The sequence below is a fragment of the Vollenhovia emeryi genome, unplaced genomic scaffold (assembly GCF_000949405.1).
Source record: "Vollenhovia emeryi isolate VEMERY1.0 unplaced genomic scaffold, V.emery_V1.0 DF939140.1, whole genome shotgun sequence".
Classification (NCBI taxonomy): Eukaryota; Metazoa; Arthropoda; class Insecta; order Hymenoptera; family Formicidae; genus Vollenhovia; species Vollenhovia emeryi.
Genome location: NW_011967226.1, coordinates 2045772 through 2071960, shown reverse-complemented (window position 1 = coordinate 2071960; position 26189 = coordinate 2045772). Strand labels below are relative to the sequence as shown.

The window sequence follows — 26189 nt, the reverse complement described above, 5'->3', positions numbered from 1 at the left end:
CCCGCTCCCTCCCCGGCCGTCCCGCCCCTCGCTCTCTCTCCGCCGCGAACCGACGTCACTCTCCCTCCCCCCCCTCTCTCTCTCTCGTTCGGAGATGCTTAGCATTCGACAAGAATTGGCCTCGCGCGGACGTAATTTGGTGAATCTCACTTGGCAAAGTGTGGCTTTAAATGGATCCGCAGAATGCGACGTTTAAAGTCCTTCCGCTCGCACTCCGCTCACGGAAAGATGTCGCGCTCGATAGCGTGGGATCGGCGTCTCCAGTTCGCGACAACAGAGTTCGTTGATTCGGAAGTTGACGCGATGATGCCTAATTCGAACAGCATATATATATATATATATATATATATATATATATATATATATATATATATATTACCGCTCGCAATTGTACGCCGCCGGCTGTATCTTTTACGTAATTTCACACGCGCGGTCTGTCATCGCGCGAGTCACTCCGCGAAGATGAATTTCGTCGCGAGACTCCGCCGCGTCTGTTTTAGGATCTTATCCGGCGTTAGGTTCGTACGCACGTCACGCAGCCGTTACTCTAAGGCCCGGTCTACAATGAGTCGTTAGTCGTTAGTCAGAAGTCGGAACTGTATGTCGGTCCTTTTTCTTCCGCCCAGAAAGGAAAAGGATCAACATATAGCTGCGACTTCTGACTAACGACTAACGACTCATTGTAGACCGGGCCTAACATAACTAACCATCGACGAGCCTCAGCTCGTCGGCGTTGTCTGTCAATTTTGATAAGAGAGAACGCATTCCTTCATCTCCCGGCGGATACACGCCGCGATACCCGCTCGTCACGTTACACGTGTTTACGTTCTCCCCCGCGATCAGGTCGAGGAAAGCGAGACGTTCGATTAATCACCCGGGACCCCCCCCCCCCCCGAGTTTCCGACAGGTCCGTCTCGTTATCTCCGCTCGATTTGCTAACGCGATTGATTCTGCGGTCTTGTAATCTCGGTCGGCGATTGCTTCCTCGCTTCGAACGCACGCGGGTCTCCGTACAATGGAAGATAATATCGACCCTTTCGCGAGACCATGGGAAACTTCCCATCGCTCGTCAGGATACACGGCAGACTCGCTTTTCATTATATCATCATCCACCGATGTCGTCGCGGCCGGCTAATTATTTTCACCGGCGTCCAGAGGTTCCTCGCACGCGCAAACGAAGATGAATTTTCCCGCAGCGGGAATAATTCACCGTCCCGCCGTCTCTTCGGCGTACGTTATCGTCGCCGGTGACGCATGCACGTCGCGATCGCGCGGCTGGAATGGCATTTTATCGCACTCTATTTTTCGCCGAGTCGGCTGATATTAAATAAAAAAAAAAGAACGAAGAGGAAATAAAACTCGCGCCGGTGCGTAATTAATACACCGCGATCGGATTTCACCGATAGCCTGCTATAACGTTACGTAGGTACGGATTACGGCTCGGAACACTTTCGAGCCGGCTGTGATAATCGCGCGGAACGTGACTTCTGTTCTCACATTGCTCTTGATACTTTCAACGAATTGCGCGCGCGCGCGTGTATGTGTGTATGAGTGACGCGTCTACGGCGCGACTCGTCCGACTTCTTTTCTCCTCGCGCGGTGCCGAAAAATCCCGTCGTCCTTTGGCGCAATGACGCAAAAGTTTTTCTCCTCCATCGTTTCTTTATGCTAAGTAAATATCTTTTTTATTGAGCGCTCGATCGATTAAAATTCCTCCTCAAGCGATGTGGCTGCGTCTACGGCTGCTTCGTTCCGAGGTTCGCGCGGATTCATTACGGCACGAGTGGATTAGTTAATGGTAGAGTCCTCGATTCGGCCCTCGTCCCGCACATTTTCCTGTTAAGGAAGATTTCAAAAATGCAGCGCTTGATGGAGTCTAAGCGCCTACACGGAGGGAATTTTTTTTTAAATTTATTCTGAAAACCATGTAATCGTGGGACAACATGGCATTTTGAAGGATTTTGTGAGTTTTTTGAAATTTCATCATAATTTTTGCCAGTAATTATACATTTGGTATACATTTTACTAGCAAAATGTATGGTGAAATTTCAAGAAGCTCATAAAGTTCTTCGAAATGCCATGTTGTCCCACGATTAAGAAATTTCTGTACATTTTACTGGTAAAATGTGTGGTGAAATTTCAAGAAGCTCACAAAGTTCTTCAAAATGCCATGTTGTCCCACGGTTACATAATTTCCAGGGTAAATTTTAAAAGAAAATTCTCTCCGTGTTAGTGTTGAATTCAGTGTTTAATCAAGATTTAAGCATGAATTTCCAGGAATTTCTAGAAATATCACGCTGATATAACCTAACGGTTGAAAGACGTTCCCACAAAAGGGTAAACTTAAAAAAAAACAGATTCGTTACGGGATCTCGAGGCAATGTCGATCTCGGATTCGTCGCGCTCTTCAAGATTCTCGTTGTCGGTATCTTATCTCCGTCGCACTTTGCAAGCGGGGGAAGTCGATTCGTCTATCCGGCGTGACTCTTGCCCAGGGGCTAGATTCTTGAATTTGTTCGCGAGAGAAACGTACGCCCCCGCGCAAATTCTGCTCTTGCAGAAAAGTTGCAGGTCGATCGGTTATCGCACGGCTTTTTAGCCGATCGACTCGCGACTTTTCTGTAATTCGCACATACGTTTCACTCGCGAACGAATTCAAGAACCTAGTCCCAGGGACAAAGCCTGCGTTGATATCGATCGAGATGTCGTACACCAGTGCGTAGGGTAGGATTCTCCGCCCCTTCGACGTCTCTTACGCGCGATTCTACGGCTTCGTTCTGGTAACGCCGAGTTCTCTCCCTCTCTCACCCCGTTCCACCCACCATTTTCGCAACGACTCGTCTGTCTCGAATGAACTCGTCGAGAGAATCAGGACCCCGGGATCCCCCCCCCTCGAAACTTTTCGGGGTACCTGCGGGAGAGCTGGCGAGCTGCAACACCTGGATACTGTACACACGCGTACGGCTGAATCGCGGAACTTGGAGGCGAATTAAGAGAACTTTTCTCGCCAACTCCGGGCGGACTTGTTATTGACGTTGTTGTCGAAAACGGTTGTTGTCTAGAAACTCCCCCTCCCCCCCCCCCGAAGTTTCGCATTCATGCGATATTTCAGCAAATGCGACAGAGCATTTCGCTACGCACGCTGTTGCGAGGAGTCGCGGAAATCGCGAGCTCCCTTCGCGTTGGAGCGCGTTGAATTTTTGTCGCTCACTTTGTTGGAGACAAATGTCTCCAATCGTATTTCGAACGTAGAATATGGTCTCGCTGTGCACGCACAAGGAATTGCTGTAATATCAGTTCTGCTCTTATCAACTCGTATTTTAAAAGCAGCTTCGGTCAACGCGCATGACTACTTCTTATCACCGCGCACTGTTCTTATTTTATCGTGTCGTAGCGTGGTCAAAGGCGCGTGTGCACGTGTGGAATGTATGTATACCGTTATTACCTGGGCCCGGCGATCGACGAAGCTTCGGCAATATTCTCAAGCTCCTTTTTCAGGCCATCGTATGCACGTAATTCGCGAGCGCGTAAACAAGTTACCCCGCGGCTCTCCTCGTCAACGCGACGTCATTCGGACAACTTACTTTGCAGTTCACTCGATCGCTTAATTTTTCCCTTTTTTTTTTACCAATGCTTACGAACGCATTTCCGTGCAGTCTTTGTTGATGCACAGAAAAAAATACGTGGCAAATCAAAACTTGTATGCACAATCAAAATGCACGGAGAGAATTTTCTTTTCGAATTTACCCCGAAGATCGCGTAATCGTGTAACAACGCGGCATTTTTAAGAACTTTATGACAGTCTTTTTGAAATTTCACCAGTAAAATGTATACCAAGTATAATTACTACTAAAAGTATGGTAAAATTTTAAGAAACTTTCATAAAATTCTTCGAAATTTAATGTCGCACGATTGCATGATTTTCAGGATACATTTTACGAGAAAATTCTCTACACGTGGGGTTCGTTTGTCGAGTACATAACGCGGGGGAAACCGCTGAGGGCATTGCGGTGTACAGATTTGCGGCATTACTGGGCATTTTTTGGACATTGGTTTGGGCATTAGGCCTTGCTAGGGCATTATAAAGATAAAATAAGATAATAAGATAAAGTAATTCCCACTGGGCATTAGTGGGCATTGGTGTACAAGATTTTGGTCAGCGGTTTTCCCCTCGAAAAATATTTCCAACAGAAGAACGTACCTATTTTCCTGTGTAGACTCCAGTCATCACGTAAGGTGTAATATAAAACAGATTGTATTCTGTTATTGTATCGTACTAGAAACGATAAAACGCGCAGTTTGTGGTCGAGCATTGTATATTTTTAAGAATTTGTATACACGCGAAGAAGTAATTGTATGCGCAACGTCAATTTAAAATAAAAAGTAATTTGTCACTCACTGATACGGTTCGCAACAGCAAAGTTCGCTAACTATACATGTTAAACTGTAACAATACAAAAATGTATGCGATTATTATAGACTAATTATGCAAAATCCAGACTATTGTATTAAATATACTTTATATTTAATATTTTTGAAAATAGGTATTTATTAAAACAATTATATAGAATACTGAAAGTCTTCCTTTTAAATATGAACTCACAAAATTTGATACGTATGGTTTTGTCTCTAACACTTATTCGAATCCACGTTCGAATCATTTGAATAAAATAAAATAAAAGCACAGAACAGATGCTTTATTTTGCACAATTGGCAAATAACAAAAATGTAAGACACTTACGATTTCTCTGCCGTTGCCCGATGCCACCTGCTCCTCCTCTCAGATTTTCTTGTTGCACTCACACTCACAACACTCACTCGCGAAATTTCGGACACTCCTGTACGCGATGTAAAATACCGTGAAATGCAGTAAGCGACGTTCTTTACTCCCTGCCCGTTCGAGTTGCGAAGAACGACAGAGCGAATTACAGCGCGAACGCCGAAGTCGCACAAATATCTCTCTCTTCCCGAAAATGGAACAGATTACACGAAATAGATAGATAGTTAAAAGCGCGGTGCGTAAACGAGATGTAGTCGCGACAACGTACCACGGTTTACTTTCATATTTTAGATGAGTTAGTCTCGTAAAATATCCATGTACACGCACCGACATAAATGCTGTCCCTATCCTTGTGAGGTGCACGCACACAACTAGAGTCCCTGTAGTTGTGTGCGTGCACCTCACAAGGATAGGGTCAGCATTTATGCCGGTGCGTGTACACGTTAATAAAGAGCCGTCGCCTCAACGCGCAATTCGTTTCTCATTACAAGTTGTAGAAACTTAATAATTAATCTAGTAGCGTTACTTGTCATTGATAAAGGAGTCCAAATCAATAGCGTTTTATCCTTACATTCTTCACGATCGAGTCTTGGAAACCGACAACGCAAAAATAATACCACGCACGGAGCGACTCGCGCCACTGCTTGCCGGCTCGACGTTCGGCGAGCGAGTAGAGTGCGGCGACCTTCAGGTACAATGATGGTACGCAAAATATCGTACGTCACCGTGCCGAGTGAAAAACAACAGAAAAACGTTGAGAATTCGTTGGCCCATCTACGTGATGGAAAATTCCGTACTTATCACTCGCTCGCCGAACGTCGAGCCGGCAGGCAGCAGCGAGAGTTGTTCCGTGCGTGATATTATTTTTACGTTACCGGTTTCCAAGACTCGATCGCGAAGAATGTAGGGATAAAACGCTATTGATTTGTACACCTTTATCAGTGACAAGTAACGTTACTCGATTAATTATTACGATTCTAAAACTTGTAATGAGAAACGAATCGCATGTTGAAGCGACGGCTCTTTATCAACGTGTATATAGATATTTCACGAGACCAACTCATCCAAAACATGAATGTAAACCGTGGTACTTTGTCGCGGTTACATCTCGTTTACGCACCGCGCTTTTAACTATCTATCGATTTTGTGTAATCTGTTCCATTTTCGGGAAGAGAGAGATATTTGTGCGACTTCGGCGTTCGCGCTGTAATTCGCTCTGTCGTTCTTCGCAACTCGAACGGGCAGGAAGTAAAGAACGTCGCTTACTACATTTCACGGTATTTTACATCGCGCACGGGAGTGTCCGAAATTTCGCGAGTGAGTGTTGTGAGTGTAAGTGCAACAAGAAAATCTGAGAGGAGGAGCAGGGTCTAGGCGGCATCGGGCAACGGCAGAGAAATCGTAAGGTAAGTGTCTTATATTCTTGTTATTTGGTAATTGTGCAAAATAAAGCATCTGTTCTGTGCTTTTATTTTATTTATTCAAATGATTCGAACGTGGATTCGAATAAGTGTTAGAGACAAAACCATACGTATAAAATTTCGTGAGTTCATATTTAAAAGGAAGACTTTCAGTATTCTATATAATTGTTTTAATAAATACCCATTTTTTTAAATATAAAATATAAAGTATATTTAATACAATAGTTTCGATTTTGCATAATTAGTCTATAATAATTGTATACATTTTTGTGTTTAGCATATACAGTTTAGCATATAAGTTAGCGATGTACAACTTTCCTATTGCGACTCGTATCAGTGAGTGACATTACTTTTTATTTTAAAGTGACGTTGCGCATATAATTACTTCTCTCTTTCTCTCTCTCTCTCTCTCTCTCTCTCTCTCTTCGCGTGTGTACAAATTCTTAAAAATACACAATGCTTGACCACAAACAGCGCGCGCGAAGCGCGCGTTCTGTCATGTCTAGTATTTCTAAATTGTAAACCTTCATTTACTCTGAATCTAAAAGAGAAGTGAAGCACATCGCGCTTCGAGAAAATCAATCGGCATCGCGGAAAAGGGCCTTAACTGTTCGATATTAACGACATTCGCGCTGGTAGCATCTCTTTTTTAGTAAGGGACAAGCGCGCGCCATTTGCTCTCTCTAAAAATTCGCATGGTTTGACAGCTGCAAATAACACGACTGAAGCATGTCGTATCGCACAAGCGAGACAGCCAATCAGCAACGCGGAAAAGCGGCAACAATACTTCGAGATATGCGACTAATCAACTTACATGCCTTTTTTACAAGTGGATGGATTGTATTGCACGGTGCAAATCTTAACGCGCCTGCTTACGTGCGAAACGATCGGCGCGCAGCGCGAATTTTCTTCTATCGCACGCCGCGGGCAAATCGCAGCAAGGAGGAGCCGCGTGACAGCGATCGCCGCTGCATTTAGCGTTACGTAAGATCCGCGTTGGACGGCTATTTAGTGGCTCGCGTTTCCTTGGACGCGCGCCGCGCGTACGGCAATGTAGGCCGGATGCGACGTTCTAGCAGATTGCACCGGGCGTGTGTACACGACCCAGACCGTGGGCGAGCACGCCGTTAGCTCAGAATCGAACTATGGAAATTGACAAAGGCGGGCACATCCGCGATCAGAGCCGTGCGCTCGCGCGGCGCGGACAATGCACCATTGTGCTCCGTTTCCAGGTGTGTGGCCTCGGCTTCCTGATAAATTAAAATTTGCCATTGCCGTCCTGACGCCGTCGTAACGCGATATCGCGCCGATATTTCCCCAAGATATGCGACGTTTCTCCCGTCGACTCCACGTTTCGCATATCTTTACGCGCGACGCGGAATATAGATACAATTGTTCCTGTTCCGTGTATCCCGAGGAGATCTCTGTCCGGTGTAATTTCGTTAATGCGCGTGCTACATTCTACAATTTCGCTCGATACCGTCACAAGGACGAAACGAACGCCGTGATTTTTCCACCAGCGCTTGGCCGCGATCCATTTTATTTCCGATAAGATATACGCGCTACCAAATAGAAAAGAACGTCCACGCTCCGCGAGTACGCGTTGCGAGACGGGAAAAATTGACGGGGCTGTCAGCCAAACCCCAGGCTCCGCCGAAATCGCTGAATAAAGACGCTTCTACGAGTCGATCCCAATCGTTGGACCGAGTGAATCTTTTCTCCCAGCGGCCGCTACTTTTGTGTAACGTTGCGGATGATTCTGAAAGAATTCGACACCGCGGTGCAGCCATTCCTTAAATTCCGTTTGATCGCGAGTGGAGCGACTCGCCAAGCAATTCTCCATTTATCCTCGAGGAAAGATGTGCACAGCGTCAAGTCGAAACTTTTAGCGTAATGGTGTCATCAGTCTTTTCAGAGATGCAATGTTGCTGTCATAATGTTACACGCAAAGTAATTGCGAGTGTCTTCAGTACAACGCAAATTTCTCTCCGTAGACATCTAAATTATGATTAAGCAAGCCCGCTGGGTAATCTTGCTCTACAGAAACTTAATCATTACGACGTAGGCTTGATTCAGACGTGCGCTTCGTTTACTCCCTTTTTAGCTAACAAAGATTATTCCGCCGAAATTAAATAACTGATACGAAGTTCAGCGGATTAAAAAAAAACATCACGTTGTTTCGACGCGTCAGCTGTCGAAGGTCCGTCGACAATCAGCGCCCTTTGCTGCGGCAGCACGCTCGACCTCCTTTCGGCTAATAGAGATTGTTCTGTCTAAATTAAATAATTGATACGAAGTTCAGCAGATAAAAAATTACGTTATTTTGAAGCATCGCTTGTCAAAGGTCCGTCGGCAATCAGCGCCCTTTGTTGCGGTAGCACGCTCGACTCGCTGAAATTTCTCTCTCTGCGGCAATATCGAGACAATAACCGGCAAGCTCGCCGACATAGCTGAAGGAAAATCATGACTCCGGGGTATCGTATTTCGCAGAGAAAACTTTCGGCCCGGAACGCAACGCGCGCGCACTCGGGAATTAAATCGCTGTGCATCGCGCGGGGTGGGGGGGGGGGTGGGGGGTTCGTTCGGTCGTGAGGGACGTGCGATCCTCCCTTATAAAGCGAGTATGGCTGACGGCAGAGAATGAAACGCTCAAGACCCCGGTCTGCAATGAGTTGTTAGTCAGAAGTCCCAACTGTATGTTGATCCTTTTCCTTATCTGGGTGAAGGAAAAAGGAGCGACATATAGTTCTGACGTCTGATTAAGAACTAAACAACTCGCTGTAGACCGGGCCTAAGACTGACAGGGAGAAAAACTTAAGTCGTACACAATAGCCTTTCGCGGCCTACGTTTTTCTCTGCCTCGCGTCTACGACCTGAGGCGGACTCAAGAGTTCACGGATCATCCTCGGCCTAACCACATTTGACATGCGCGCGCGCGCCTGTGTGCGTACGTAAATACCGTCGTTCGCGCCTGCATTTATCTACGATTGCCGCGAGAGCGTACGGCGCCTGCATGTGCACTCTGTGGCAGCCGACGTGCTCACGCGTGGTACACGTAGGTGATAACACCGCGCGGTCGCGTACCTAACAGTTAACGCAGACGCCTTTGGCGTAGATCAAAGGAGGAGACGCCGGGGCGGGGGGCGGACGAGAGGGCTGTCTGGTGCGCATTGCAACGTACGATGCGCGCGGCTGGCTGTTAATCTCGAAGCCAATGTATCGCGCCGTGAAACTTTGTTAGTACGTCGGATTGATTACGCCGAGGGCGCGGCGATATAAAGGGCTGAAGGGGGAGAGCCGTGCGCGATGCCCGTAACGACCCGGCACGTCGCAGGAGACAGAATTCGCGTTAACGCGGGGCGAATTATCGACCGTAAAAGTGGACGCGATGTTTCGCGACGTATAATTAAGCCTGGAATGCATATGCGGTATGCGCCGATGCGCTCAACTGGCTGCGGGGGGGGGGGGGGTTTCTCAGCACTTCCTCGCGGGCGCTTATCGCGCAGGAGGCAGCGTCGAGATAATTAATAATAAGCGAAATGGGGGTAGGCAGGTGCCGCGTGACTCTGTAATAGATAACTGTCGGGAACGCGATTAGATTAACGGGAACTGCCTTCTGATTTTTACACGCAGGTTTGTACGCGACTTGAGTTCTTTTTCGTGCGACACCGTGATGTGGGATTTTTGTTTCGTTCCACCAAAATCGGTTGCGAAAACCCGTGTACCCGCGTGAGAACGAAAAAGAGATTGTAATGATAGTAGGCTCGGTGATCCATGGCGGAAAGCTGATAGTTTAATGCAGAACAGTCACGTTTGAAAGTAACCTAAGTAGCTGGTTCACCTGTCCGGCCACCAGACGCGATCGACGATAAGCAAATGCGGTCTGCATGCTTGACGGATTTCCGTATCAGCCGACACGGTATTAACTGGTGCGTGGCCCACGGATTTTTAATACCTTTCCGAAATTGTCGCTGCCGACGATTGCGTAATGTCGCGAAGGCGTGACTGTGAAAAAAGGCCCGTGTAACAAGTTTCCATCCACGGTGAAAGGAAATTCCGATTCCGCGGCGATGCGTTGCGCGCGTTCGAATCAAGATAGGACTTTATCTAACGCGGAAAAAAAAACCTGATTCGTTACGAAGATGAAGCACGTCGTTGCCTTGATGGGTCCGTTCTGACGACTGCGTATATTTAAAACGAAAAGAAATAACGTAAAGAATTATTTAACGCCAGTGCATGATTAACTAATGTAGGATTTGAACCTGGACTTCCCTACATCTCACCAATTCGACAACTAAGGCGCTCGTCTTAAGTGTAGGGAAGTTCAGGGTCAAACCCTGGCTGAGGTAATATTTTTCGCAATAAATTTCTTTAACTAGAATTTGCCAGTTAGTGTTGTTTAACAATTTTTCTACATTGGAAAAGAAATAAATATTTAAACAAATTAAAAGACTAATCCATCACCAAAAATGTTTTATAAGATCTTGTTCGCATTTATTTAATAGGAATAATGCGATATCGTTTCCGCTGTGAACTTTCGGCGCACTATTCTAAATCTGGCAAAATTTCAACTAATGGATTTTGGCAAGCTGTAAAGTTCAATGAGAATTTCAAGCATAGTGGTAAAGTGAAAAAAAATGGGATGTCTATTCCTCGCGTTTCCCCGAAAAAGTGACCTTTGAAAATTTCCCTCGGAATCCCGACTTTCCGCGCCCAAGTTCGCCTTCTCACTTCGTCATCGCTGCTCTTTGAAACTTGTGTTGAATCGCGCTCCATCCCATCCCTTCGTCTTGAGTGCGCTCTTGAACCTCTTATCCGATCTCGGTTTCTTACTGATGGTGCTGCCATTACTTCCCTGTTTTCCGTCTTGAAATTCCCTCTGGCTAAAAAGTTCGGTTCGTAAAACAAACAGGACTTGGATTCGCCGCACGCTCGAGATCAAGGGCGAAGAGGGAAAATTTATCACGTTCCTCTGAGATTCCGATATGTGGGTGCGTATTTATAGTAAACGCCAAATGATGCGGTGCTCCGAAAATTTCGCGATTGACCACTAACTTAAGGGGATGTTGGAGTGATTCTGCACTTTTGCACCTTTCTAACCTAAAAAAACTGTCAGTTCACGGAAACATTTGTGTAATATACAAATTAAATGGCTTACGTGTACAGATCGAAAGCAGCTTGCTATTCCGGCCAAATGAAAGAACAATATGGCATCACTGAAACTAAGTTTGTAAGTCTAATAAAAAATAATAGTGAGCAACACACATACTACATGTATTGTATGTATGTGTTGCTCACTATTATTTTTTATTAGACTTACAAACTTAGTTTCAGTGATGCCATATTGTTCTTTCATTTGGCCGGAATAGCAAGCTGCTTTCGATCATCTGTACACGTGCCATTTAATTTGTGTATTACACAAATCTTTCCACGAAACAGACAGTTTTAAGTGCAAAAGGTGCGAAAGTGCAGAATCACTCCAGCATCCCCTTAACCGCGCGTTTCGGAAAATGCGACAGTTTTTTTTATATCGGCCCGCGCTACTGCACGAAGGAGCGGTTAGTATGGGTGCTTGATCGGGCCCTTTGATTTGTATAAATTCATATGACTTTTTCTTAAAAAAATATCACTTGATGTATTATTGATCAAATGCATTGATATATTAAGTTATATATGCACATTTAAAAACATACTTAAAAATATGTGATATGGTCAAGTCTCAAAGAGCTGTCAAATTTCCTCTAAACGTTGTATCTTTTGACTTTACTAATAAGTATTTGCTTGCAGAGGTCGGTGATCTCATATACTTAATAGCACATTTGAATCCTTGTGACATTTGTTACGTTTATCTCGTTTCTTGTTAAGGTCTACTTTTTCTGTAAAATAATATTAACCCTCAAAGTGCTTCTGCGAGCGATCGGCCCATAAACTCTATCCCGGTGAACACCAATACAATAGTTACATAATATCAATATTACATTTATCTTGTTGAATAGGAAATTATAATATTGAAGTTATGTAACTGTTACTTGGTGTTTACTGGAATGCTAAAAAATACAACTTTAACATTTGTTCCTTATTTCATTTCTTCGGCGATCGGGTCTGAAATTTCGCGTACTGATAGATAAAATTTACAACTACACATACTTAATTTTCAATTTTTCTACTTTTGGTCGGTTTACGCAGGAGCTAACTTGAAATTTTCACTCAACGTTATACATTTGTCACGTCGATTGGTCAGAATTCTAAGTTTAAGATAAATGCACTGACAAATCACAATCCGGGGACAATAATGCTTACGAGATATTGTTATTAAATACTGTATTATTTATTCAGTTATCAGAACGTATTTAATCGTGGCTTTTATCCGATTTCAATTTTTGTAGTGCAAAAGGATGCGATGGCTATGCTTTTATATAGGTATTAATGCATTGATAATGCAAGTTCGGAGCATCTCACTTTTGCTGGCATTACTATCTATATAGCGTTGGTAATCCATCATCTTACTGAAGCTGTCTCGTTGCAGGAAAGCATTATGAACGATATCTATAAATCATGACAGCACATTTAGACCGGCCAAGTGTTTCCGTGCGAATTCATGTCAGCGCAAAAGTATTCGTTAATACCGCGGGAAGTTCTGAACTCTATTTGCAGAATACGCCGGAGGTCGAAGTCCGAAAAACAACGGCGTTTAGTTTGAATAAAAGCGGTCGATCGGTCGATGGCAACGGCTCGTGAAAAATACACCGTGCTCCGTTCAATGTACGACTTTCATGTACGGTCAAATGAGTCGCGTGCGGTGACGTCTTGCCGGGATGTTCAGTCATTTTTAATTTGTCATTTATTTACAAGTTATAATTTATTTTATTTACGGAGAATATTCGTATTGATAACAGCACGGAATTCCTAGAGATTGAGTTCAACAAGTCGAACTTTCCGCAAGACCGAGAGATATCCTAAAAATTCATTTTATTATCGACTACCGTTACATTAATTCATTAGTATTCCCAGTATTTATTCGGCGGAACGTGCGTTAATAAATGTGGCTGCTTTTCACGGATCGCTGGTTACAAGATATTTAAGAGAGGATGAGCCGCTCAGACGGATCTTGAAATAATATATAGAATGAATTTGCACCTCGCTTAACGAAAATGTAATTCACGATCTCGCCGGTCGCGCGCAAGCTCCGACGGCTATATCTGAAAGTCGTCGGTGAGGCGCAAAAAAAGGAGGAAGAAAAAAAATGTGTTCCCGCACAGGTATTCCATAATTGAATTTCGCACGAGGAGTTAGACGTTAATTCACGTTTCGCGCTACGAGAAGAGGAGGCGACGGCGGCGGCGGTGGATCCACTCGTAAGGAGAAAAGCGCGGGGAGGGTAGGATCGACGTTGATTGAAATCCAACGTTCGCTCGTAGACCTGGTTTTATTTTCGAGATCGTCGATGGGAGACCGGGACCTCCCTCGTCAGTACCGAGCCTCGAGAGGAGAAAGGAATTCCATTATCCCAGAGGACCGGATCTCTCTCGGCCAGAAGCAGATTCCCCGTTCCCCTCCGCCCTTACCCTTCCTTCCTTCCACCAACCAGCCTCCCGCATCTTCGCGGGCAGCCCGCCCGCCGCACGGGATACCTCATTTCCTTTATCCAGCAGCCTTTCTCACGACCCCGCGATTTGCACCCGTTGCCACCGCGCCCGCGGAAAGGATGAAAGCGGCCGACCGGGGCTGCTGCTGCTGCTGCTCCAACTCGGCAACGCGCGTCCATTTTTTTTTCACCGGCAAACGCGATCGACATCGATTTCCTCCGCTTCCAGGATGTTGAATTCCACGTGAATTGAATTGTGGCTACTGTGCCTCACGATGGTACGGCGGCGCCGTTTACTGGGAGCGTCCTGATAAAGCCATATCGTGCTCGTTAGGTCGTAGCGGACCAATGTCCGATTAGGAATGGTGTCCGTGTTATGTTACGTAATTAATGCATGCAGATGTACGCGCGGTTAACATTCTAACAGTAATATACCTATTATACATTTAGGCTAATATCCTATTTGACTTAGTAAATTATATATTTCGTAACGATAAGTTAATTTTGCAAGTAAATTTGGGAAAACAAATTAATTCGTCCTCATTAGCACCGTATTAATTCCGAAAGAGCAGTTATTCAGCACTGTACTTCCCAAGTAACAGTTAACAGTTTACTTGTGTGATACTAATGAGAACTAAGTTACACGTACGTATACTCGTTCCTATACTTTGGCAGACGCGCGGATGCTGTTTTGTATAGTACACTGTCACATTTTCTTGTATCATCGGCATCAGTATGCACAGTAGCGAAGGTCGTGTATGTTACATACTCCTGAGTATATTTAACGTTTAGCAGCTGTAATCTTTTCTCGGCGCAGCCACAAAAGTCTCGTATTATCATTTTCCATTAGTATCATTTCCGATAAAGAGGATCGTGACGGGAATCGGAGATTATCAGTTCCTTACCATCTAAAAGCCACTGAATAATTCGACGCTTCGCTTCGCCTCGTACTGGCACTCGCTAGATAATTAAAGAAAATCGATCGTCCAGCATCCCGTCTGGAATCTTCTGCTGCATTATTTCACGTTTCGGGGCATCCGATCGGATGACGCGCTCGAACGGAAAATGGCAGCGTCCGTTAAAAAGTAACGCCATAATGGTATACCTCCGCCCTCTCCCCCGGTGCATTTTATATTTAAACCTGTGCGAGACCCTGCGACACGCACGCGGCACGCGCAAGCCAGTGGTGGTGCATAAACAATGTTTACATGACTCTTTAGCTCACAAGTAAACCTACCCAGGTGGGGACACACCGATTTTCATGGGTGTTGAATATGTTGTTTTACAGCTCAAAATGAGGGACGCGTATTTTTTTATACGTGCCCATACACGCACTTTTAGATGGTGAAATACCCCTTTGAAGAAAATTCGATTTTCTCTTTCGCGGCGAATATTGACGAAAGTGTAAGAGCTAGAAAAAATGTTTTGATGAAAGTCGAATGGTTTCGATAGTACTTAAAAACTATGAGCTAAAAAGTTTTTAATTTTCTCCGTTTCAAAATACCCCCACCACTCAACATTTTTTTATTACAATTTCAAACTTTATTATATACGGTTGAATTCGTAATAAAATAAGCTTTAATTTAGTGCTGAAACATTTTCAAAATTGTAATAAAAAATGTTAAGTGGTGGGGGTATTTTGAACAAATATTAAAAAAAATTGTTTTGCTCACGATTTTTAAGTACTAATAGAACAATTCAACTTTCATTAAAACATTTTCTTCTGGCTCTTACACTTTCGTCAATATTCGTCCCAAAGGAGAAAATCAATTTTTCTTCAAAGGGCTATTTCACCACCTAAAAGTGCGTATGTGCACGTATAAAAAAATACGTGTCCCTTATTTTCAGCTGAGAAACAATATATTCAACGCTCATAAAAATCGGTGTGACCCCACTTGGGCAGGTTTACTCGTTAGTCTCATACGTCTCACGATGTAACTGCTCTCATTTTCTCCCTCCTTCTCTCTTTTTTAAAATAATTTAGTCACGCGGTATTGACATTGTCCGATGCAAACGAACGCACGAGTGCACGGGAAGCCGTACGTGTGGCGGATTTAAAGCCAGAAGACGTCACGTTCCGCGCTCTATTATATGAGGAAATGCACGTGCGTCGCGGTGATCTACTTTCGCTGACATTTCGAACGGGTATTTTGACACCCGCGTTGCACGCTCGAAGAATATTGAAAAATCCACCTGAAAAAGCGGAATTCGGTCAAAAATGCTTGAAAATATCTCGCCGCTCGCCGCATTACTTTCTAACACGTTCCACTTACATGGATATTTCTCACGAAAGTCGTGGAACATTGTCGCGTTTTGATAAGCAGGCCGGATTTGAGTATCAACGGCCGAGGTAACTCGGGCGAACCGTCGGGAAATGCGTTAATTTGCGAGAGGCACGCGCGAAATGTTCGCTCGCCTACCGTTTCGGTGATGACGTGAACGATTACGTATAACTTTAGGATGCGGCGAATCCTCCGCGCGAGTTTCACGAATCGTTGGTTTTCTAAAATACCCCCATTAAGCGACAGTACGACATACGCAGTTTTATCAAGCGTTTATATACGCGTGTGCGTGGTTATTTAAATCGTCTTCTCAAGTCGACCGCACTTCTGCGCATATTAATAAATCGCCAAGTCACGTCCATGTGAAAACAACATATGAATACACAGCGACTTTGGCGCGTGTGACTTTTGCGTACGAGACTTTACATGTGTGTCATTGCGTAATTATATTCAATTAAAAGCAATTTTATTGCGTACGCGCATTCAACAATACAGTCCTGTTTATCTGTGACGGCGCGTTAATGTCTGGCGCGGCAGATGGCTCTGGCAAATGCGATAGATTCCTTTCCGCGTTTTTTTTTTCCTTTCTTTAACGCAGTGCCGATGAAGCTGTAGAACAGCGTCGTCACGTCGGCTGCGAGAGAGTAGTCGCCGGGGCGTGGAAGCAACGGTACTCATTCTCTCTCGCGCGGTATCTTCTCATAGAGAGACAGATTCCACCGTAGGAATTCTCTTTTTCAGCGCCAACAGTGCCTCGGAATAGTTTGCGCGCACTAACGTTACTTATCACGGCACGTTGATTTTTATCAATAAAGATCGCGCGGAAAACAATTGCTATCGCGTGACCGCGCGACACATAATAAACTAACGCATCAGAGATAATTATCTTAAAGTTGAATTCAATTACTCGCAGCTAGCTAGTGCAAATTAATAACGAACAGGCCGTTCCACGTTGGTTCTTATAAAGAGGATTAACAGTAATAGAATTAATTAATTAGAAATGCCAAGTAGTTACGTGATAAAAAAAGTGAGTAACATTTTAAGCATTAATCCAATCTATGTTAATTTATTTGCGCGCAGAAACTGACTGAGAATCGCGACAATCGTAGAAATATAATCGGCGTCAATGGCAATTTTTCCATCTCGCTGTAGAACGTTTTTGCACATAATGAAAATCCGTGATTTCCGGTCAACTAGCTGGCGCAGTGCTGCCGCGAGGAAAAGAGATATCGACGGGAAACGTTTCCATCTTTCGGAGACCGGAGATTGAGAAGGAACGAATATGTGGCTGGAATAAATATGGTAACATTAGAATACGCGGAGCATCCCGCTCTTGCCGCGACTTTAATTGGGAACGGCGCTGGGCTCCGTTCGCGTCGCTCTCTTTCCGCGATAAGGTATGCGCGACAAGCCGCGGCGATCGATCCAAAGAAATTCCGCGAACGACTAATTAATTCGTGCTCCCTTCCCTGTTATAAGCACAACTGACGCGGTGCATTTTCGGTACCGTCGCACGCGGTGTCGTACGTCGCGGGGCTCTTTCGCGAGACGTCGCGACCGATTCTTCAAATCTAACAGATGTCTGCGACGTAACATTTTTATCGCCGCGCGAGAAGACGATCGAGACGGTCGGACGGAATATATATCGAGCGAAGGTCTTTGCCCCAGGACGCGGTTCGTAGACGGTCGATGGCCAGGGTAACAACCGAAGTAGACGTACCTTCCCCACTCAAGGATATGTCTGCCCCTTATACAGGCTGGGCTCGGTCGCACCGAAATTGAGCTCCAGGCCGCCCTCAGTTTCCCCATTTTCATTTCGGTGTCATGAGACTTGACGGCATTATCATAGCAACACGCATATTCCATCGTGTCGCGAGCCAACTGAGAGACCCGTCAGCAGTGAATGCGTGTTTACGTGGCTGGTATCGATTTCCGACATTTAACGAATTTAATTAAAAGATAACAATCTCTGTGCCGTGCCGGTAATCGATTGCGCTTGATACCGCGGCTTCTATTCTACGGCGGCCGACGATAACAGCGATATTACAGAACGGTATTAGAAACGAGTGTCCCCCTTTAATCAGGAAGATCTCTAATCAAACAGTTTCGGCGGACGAATCCCGGGCTCAAAGGCGGGCTGGATCGCAGATGCGGCGTGCATTAAATTTGATTGAGCATTACCGTCTTACTGTCATGCATGCGGCGCCCGTTAACGAAGACAAGTAGGTCTCGCGAAGGTCAACAGCTTGCGTAATCGTTGCTCGGCGAGAAAGGGTTCGCGTTAATCTTAACGAGATAATGAAATACTTGTCAAGCAATTTCAAATGTAGTTTATTATATAATACTCGTAGGTACATTATTTTGCCGCGCTTGGTAACCCGTTCGTCCAGATTATATCGTTTCTTACCGATCGCACTAAATTTAGTTCTTCGGCAGTAGATCGTTTTCATCGCACGCTCTGACTTCCCGTGTCTTGCAACATTTACCAGCGGCCACGTAACGCCACGTAAACTCCCTTCCTTATGCAAACGCAATTTATCTCGGCGATAAAAGTCCTCGTGTCTATCGATCCCTGCTATGATGTGCGGACGCTTTTACGCGGGACGACTTTAGAACGACGTGGCTGGGAGACGTGAGTGCACGGGGCCCCGTTGTGTACTCTCGAAACCACGCGTAGGCTAACGAAAGATTATGCATTTTCATCGTCACAAATAAAGATACGGCATTATTAAGTCTCGGCGTAGAATCGTCATGTTGGAGGCTTAGCCCCGATAACAACTTTATAACGTACAATGAAAAAGAAAGGGGGCGCGATCTCTTTACATATAATTTTTGTAAGAAATAAACTTGAATAGCAGCCTTTCTACGAGCAACATTTCCGCGTAAGGTCTCGCGACTTCCGAGGGTCTAAGAGGTCTCTCGTCGCGAGATAGCGACGCGAGAGATAATGGCAGTCACAAATACGCGGAACGTGAACAAATACGCCGGGCTTGTTATGAAAGAATGTGACGTAGGGGCCCGCGGCGACGGGTTGTGCATCACTGATCTAGAAAGAACCGGCTCTGTTAATGCCGGTGTAACTCGTACTTTCGTAATTCTCGGTTGTTAACAAAGGAGAGCGGCGCGGCGGCGCGACGACATGCGCCTTCGCCTTGTGCCTTGTGAAACCCGGGCTTCACGAGCACAGTTTCGCCCCGGCATGAAAGCACGGATATATAAGTACATTAAGCTCGTGACATATGGGACGGCTCCCCCACGTCGTATTCGGTTGGCGGGACACGAGCGTGAATCACATGGACGATATATACCTGCGAGTGACAACGATAATAAAGCGCGATATCGCTACGCTATTTCGCGCGTCGCGCGATGATACCCGTACCTGTTTCGTCGCGCCAGCAGCACCACGTGCCGCGGCTTTGTATTCGCGAGACAAAAAGAGATCCTCTCGTCGCAGCGGACGCGCTTGGCCGGGGATGAGAATCCCGTCCGCGAAAAGCGAGACAAAATGGAGAAACTCGCGACGGCCACTCGTCGACAGCGGGAATCGCCGGGAGAAGAGCCGGAGAGATATTGAAGCTCTTACACAAATATAATTCATTCAACTTATCTAACACGATTGCGTCAAGTTTCTCTGAAAACACGTAGGATTTTAATTGCTCGGCATTACGCCTCGTGTTATCTGTATTAACAGCGGCATTTATAAACGCAGCGCGATATAATACCGTGCTATCTGCGTCTCCCCGTGTTCTGTTGCACGCTCGTATTCCCGCGTACGTTTACCCACGTTTCGAGCCAAGCTCGACAAATGTAATTAACGAGCACGCCCGACCGTTTTCGACCGTAAAAGCCATTGTTGTTAGCCGAATTAAAGAATTGAGAACCTTTTTTTTCTGGCGAAAAGAATTTTCTACAGATGAGAGGTAAATCGCTTTAATTATGCGAAATGTGCAAACTTCAATTACGTTATCCGCTCTTTGGATTTTTCGAATCGTCGTCGCCGGAGTATCGATTCCAGGGGCGAACCTTTTTTAATTAACCATCAGTCGCCACTTTATATCGCCGGTACTTGGTCACGGTTTCAATTACTGCAGCAAGAGTCGTCTCCTATTCCACGTGTTCCACTCGTTAATCCTCACACGGGCAGCGGGGGCCTTTTATTTTCTCGCGTTTTCGGACACGTCCCACGGGCAATTAATATTTTAACCGCCGCCGCTGCCGCGTGCCATGCGCGCGTTGGAAATGCAGGTGCAATGTTTACGCTGTTCGTTGTATATGGCGGCCGTGGCTCGTCCGGCCGACCGATTAAAATTCATGGACGGACGGTGCGTCGCGGAAAAACGATGGGGCAAACGAAGGCAACCGTTATTACCGTCGTTATTCTCTCGTTTCCAGCCCGGGCGAGCTTTTTCCGCGCAGGCCAGCCTTGCTAAAGCACTGTGGAAGTACGCGGCGTGCACGGCACCGCGAAATTGTCTCGCGACTTAGGCGCCGGCTGATTCGCTCTGCATCTAATTACTTTCACGGATACCTTACGGACCGTAGGCTACGGTATATTTTTAAGCGGGATTATGCTGATCTGGTGGCGCGATACGATCCGCCGCCGACTTAACACTTAATTTGGAATTCCTGCGTGCGCCGCGAGTCGAATGTCGCACTGTCCTCTTGCCGCTATCGACTCGTCAGCATTCCGGATTGCGAAAGTAAAGCTGGGACTCGCGTGCGAAAACTCGTGCGGCGATGCGAGTCGACCGACGGGGAAACCTCTGACCAAAATCTTGCACACCAAAGATCAAGTAATGCCCACTAATGCCCAGTGGGCATTACTTTATCTTATTTTATCTATTTTATCTTTATAATACCCCAGCAAGGCTTGATGCCCAAACTAATGCCCAAAAAATACCTAGTAATGCCCAGTAATACCGTAAATCTGTACACCAGAATGCCCTCAGCGGTTTCCCCCTGGCAGTCGACCAATCAGAAGCTTGCCGCAAGCTTCCTGCTTTGAAATTGAAGTCTTTTGATCGTTGCCGCACACGTTGCCGCAGTTCAACGCGTTTATGGAGTCTTAGCTTAAGACTCCATAGATGCGTTGAGCTGCGACAGCGCTTGTGAAAACGCGTGCGGCGATGTGAGTCGACCGAGGGGGGAACCACTGACCAAAATCTTGTACACCAATGCCCGCTAATGTCCAGTGGGCATTACTTTATCTTATTTTACCTTTATAATGCCCCAGCAAGGCCTAATGCCCAAACTAATGCCCAAACAATGCCTAGTAATGCCCAGTAATGCCGCAAATCTGTACACCAGAATGCCCTCAGCGGTTTCCCCCCTCGGAGTCGACCAATCAGAAGCTTGCCGCAAGCTTCCTGCGTTGAAATTGAAATCTTTTGATTCGTTGCCGCAGTTGAACGCGTCTATGGAGTCTTAGCTCTACTCCTAATTAACTAATCAGAATTCTTCAATGTCGCCAGCGGTAGTTAACGTCAGTGTTTTCCTGACCAAACCTGGCGCCTTTAACAATACGGAAAATTTATCGCGAAAAATATTACCTCAGCCAGGGTTTGAACCTGGACCCCCCCTACACTCTAGGCGGGCGTCTCGCCAATTGGACCACCGTGGCATATTACTCCTAATTGTTACGTTAAACTGTAAGACGTGCGTATGTGGGGATGTACCAAGTGGCCAGGTATTTGCATTGCACTGATCTTTCTATTTTTTTGTTCTGTTACAGGTAAGTTCTTTTCCTGTTCGGTCCGATGCGCGCAACGGTGAGTGATACTTTGTAGAATTATGCAGATTTTTATTATGTATTGCAACTGTATCATTTTCATTTTGAACATGATATTACGCCAAGATGGTTATGTAATTTCCATCGGACACGGAATCTAGTCGCTCTCTCGCTCTCGAAGGATTTCGGAGCATTCGTAATCATATTGAAATTTTTACTTCCGAAATTCGTATCCGAGGTATTCAACAAAATGTAAATTGTATCGCTGCCTCGCTGAAATTTTCTTATTGTCTCTCCACTCGACTTCCTTGCGACGTAACATTCTACGTCGCGACGTAATTCAGCGATTCCGAAGCATTTTCCTCCCTAGTTTGTCACGATGAGCCCCTGTTTTCATAAATTTTATGCTCGAACGGTATTTCTGATTTGCGCGAGACGCTCGCGAATGTAGAAAATCTTGATATCAGAAGCCAGGAGAGGAAATTAGTTTCCTGAATGTACTAAGCCTAAAAGCCGCTTACTTTGCTTTACACAATTCCACGGAAAACTTGGAAGAGATTTAAAAAATGTAGCGTAGACCGAGACCGCTCCCTCTCTGCTATAAGACAGAGCGAAATTGCACCATAAAGAAGGTTTTCCGGCATGAATTCCTTAGAGTCGCGATTCCACCTGAAAAGCGATAACGGCTCCTTTGGAATGAGTCATCGCGTTACGTCGGTGCGTGTTTATCTTAATACCGAAAAACTATATCGCGACACGGCTCGTTAATATGCGTCAGAATTGAATACGCGGACGGCGCGATATGGTATCGTTGATAAAATTCGCGTGATGATAGTAATAAAGAATTACACGAAGGTCAGTCGACGATAAAAAGCGACTCCGCGTGTATAAGAGCAAATAGGAATGTGGTTTTGATCATTCGAGAGATTCGGCTTCGTGGGGATTTCATGGATTAGAGGGGTCGCGACGATTTCTAGCGGCCGGCTCTTCTCGAGGCCATGAAGTTCAGAGGGTCGGCGGCAACTACCGACCGCAACATGGGCCAATGAGAGAGACAAAACCTGATTCCACGGGATTACGCTCCTGGATGAAGCCTGGAATTAGCCTGGGAAAGCGTAACGAGCTCGGCCGTTCCGCTAAATGAAATCATGTAGATTGTATCTCGTAGATTTTAGATTGTTCTACCATTAACGTCGTTTTTTAGAAATTCTCGAGGAGCAAAACTTGACCGTACGAATGATCGGGTCCCCTTTGAATCCGTGAACGCGGAGGCTCTTGTATCTGAATACGAAGTAACAAAGGATATAAGAGCCAGGGCAGGATGTTAGTGTCTAAATGATTTTAATTTTCTAATTTATTGCGAAAAATTTACCTCAGCCAGGGTTTGAACCTGGACTTCCCTCTCAGGCTTCAATCAATTTAAAAATAAAAATAATTTAGCCACCAACATCCAGTCTTGGCTCTTACATCCTTTATTAGTTCGCGATTTCACGTCAGAGCCTTATGAATTTTATTCGTTGCATTTGAATTATATTTGATTAAACCTGTGCGGAAAAGTATCTCTTCGAGTGCGTTTCTCGCTAACTAATGAGCACTATTACAAACGCATAATTTGAGAGATGATTACCTACTCTCCAAAAGTTAATCAGCGGATTATCACTGCAAACAGTAAATAATCATTGATTCACAGCTATTTATTTTCAGTGGTATCCTTCACTGTTTTCAGTGACAATTCACCGATTGATTTTTAGAGAGTAGGTACATGTAATTAAAAGCGATCGCGGTTACTGTTAGCGCGTAAGGATAATTCGTTTCTCCAAACGCAAGGATCGAGGGTGGGCATTGTTCGTTCTCCCGATAAATTTAAATCGAACGCAATAAGAACGGTCGTTGTGGGTCACGCGTCGCATCACCGGGCAATAATTTATGCCGCGTCGATGTAGAAACACCGACGCCTCACCGCCGTTTGTTCGTATTTTTCTCGCGCCCGGGGTGCCGCGCTCGGTAAACGTGTCTCGAGTGCCAAGGAGGTTTCCCGAATTCCCGTTGGCCCGTTCAAGCGATCGCGGGAAGGAGCGTATTTCTTTGATACGTACGTACACGCTGTGCACTGCTGCGAGATTTATAAGTAAAGGCGAGCGTTTTGCGCGCGTCGTTCCTTGTGCTTGCCGCGTGGCGGGCCTCTATTTTTGCGCAACAAAGGATGCAAGATTTATAGCGGAGTTTTATACGTAATAAGGGCTGGTCGCGTGGATGAGAGTGCCGTCGCGAGTTTTTCCCCAAACTTGTGTAATCATTTGTTTCCTTTTTGTCACGGCTACCTTCCTCCTCGGTGTCCGCCGGTGACTCTTCCCCGAAAGAACACGACAGGTGATGTAATGTATCGTGCGTGACCTAGCGAGACACGCTCGTGCATGTGCACGGAAAGAAGTTTCTTTGAAAATTTATCCTGAAAATTATGTGATCGCGGGACGGCATTGCGAAGAGTTTTACGAGAGTTTTTGAAATTTTACCATACATTTCACTAGCGATTATACTTGGTACACACATTTTACTAATAAAATGTGTGGTAACATTTCAAAAAACTCTCGTAAAATTCTTCAAAGTGCCAACGATTTTCAGGATAAATTTTAAGAGAACACTCTCTCCGTGTGGTATTTGTAACGAGGACTTTATCGCGCCGATTGCGAGATTTATATCGGTTTCTTTTTACAGAGTCTCTAATGCTGATCGCAAGTTCACTCGCGATGTTACGCAGCTCGTAACCGAATAAATACGTAAACCGAGATAAGCTAGTCGCTTAATGACCGCCCGACTTACTCGCCGCCAGATCTCACCTCTGATTTTCTTTTTCTCCGCGTAATTAACATATTTTTCCCTTAATTTTTTCCTGATTCCCGTGACGAGAGACGAAGCGTAGGATAGCTAAATTGCCTACGTTATCCTCATTCGCGATGCAAATCCTCATCCATGTCGAGATCTCGTTTATTGCGGTGGCTAGTCGATCTAACGGGTGTTCTCTTATGTACGTAACGGCGAATGCTCGCCGTCCGCGGCACGAATTGCTATTCGTCCCACGGGAATCCTAGCTCCGCAACGATTATTCATCTTTCGGAAGGCCGGGCACGGAATCCCGATAATCCCGCCACGCCAAGGAGCGGACACGCGAACACAATAATTTAGGATCGGGACGTTCTCGGGGGTTACCGTTAAAAAGGATTGGCAAGACGGCACGTAGACTTTTGGGACACGGGTATAAAAGGTGACTCAAATCCGTGTACGGTACTTTAGTGTTCTTGAGATTAATTAGGGTCCAAGGTTTTAATATGAAAATGTCACAATAATTAATTTCGCTAATGTAACGATCGATCGATCGAAATTAATCCACAGTTCCGCGTGGAGTTTTGTGCGTTCGGTAACTCCTATGCCAGATACCGATTCGTCATCTGTTATTGATTTTCATAGCTTGGATAATATCGATTTGTCCCGCACAGCTGCAGGTTTTATCTTTTAATTTCTTACGTCCTAGTATGTTATAGCACTTGACTGATATTGACAGGTTGATTAATAGCTAGTTTTAACTGATGAAAGTAATTCAATACTTATGTAATACTATTTTATGTGCACGCGGAAGAAACATTTTCTCCGTCCTGTGCTTTCCCGGTATCTTTTAAAATTCAGCAAGCTTCTTTCTCCATGATCTTTTGTTTGTCGAATCTCATTTTTCCTTGCTGCAAATGATACCGCGTAGTGATATCAGCAAACAACAAGACTGGACGTACGATATCGTGCTCCGTCAGAATAGTGGCGCTCCGCGAACAGGCGATCCTACAAACTTGCGCCGTTTCATTGGACTTTCCGCAACCCTGAAATGCCAGTTGCTTCATTCGTCTCCTCTGACTCACAATGGCGCAAACACGGGTGAGGAAACGCGTCTAGTCTTTGCGGCGACTGGATATCCTGGTACACGCTCGGGAAGTTGGTAACGCGGGGAGTCTTGTCCGCAGATTGGGTTTATTCGAGAAGGTCAAGTTTCGAAAGTCGATTTAAGATGCCTCGGATCACTGCTGCGGTGGAAAATGAAAATGGGAACTTTAGCCCATCTCTATCTCGGCCGGGGCTTTTCAAGGGGGATTTTTTCCTCTCGGATGAAAGTGCTTAAAGTACTTAAGCGCGCCCGCTCTTGGATATCTTCTCTCTACTTGGAAGAAAAACAAGATTTTGAATTCTAATTTGCTTAAAACGATAAATTGTAGTGACACTTGAGAGCATTCGTCAATTGACGTTAATGTAGTTCTTACAAAACTATGCTAGTCAAAATGAGATTTGATCAAGTTCAATAGACGATGAATTCTTTTATATTAAAGTCAAGAACATTTTTAAAAACGGATAT

At 45.2% G+C, this 26189-nt stretch overlaps 1 protein-coding gene across 2 annotated transcripts in view; it reads left to right on the top strand.

The window, feature by feature from the left end:
* Positions 1–26189, top strand: part of LOC105567182 (serine/threonine-protein kinase 25) — a 115579-nt gene that overhangs the window by 678 nt on the left and 88712 nt on the right. The window contains exons 1-2 of one of the 2 annotated variants that reach the window (XM_012021821.1): positions 16247–17095; positions 21800–21836. The exons of the other annotated variant lie outside the window; for it this stretch is intronic. Of the exons in view, the coding sequence (XP_011877211.1) occupies positions 21825–21836 (12 nt within the window). The 5' untranslated portion in view covers positions 16247–17095; positions 21800–21824. Of the gene's footprint in view, positions 1–16246; positions 17096–21799; positions 21837–26189 lie in introns of those variants that run through there. 2 annotated transcript variants of the gene reach the window in all.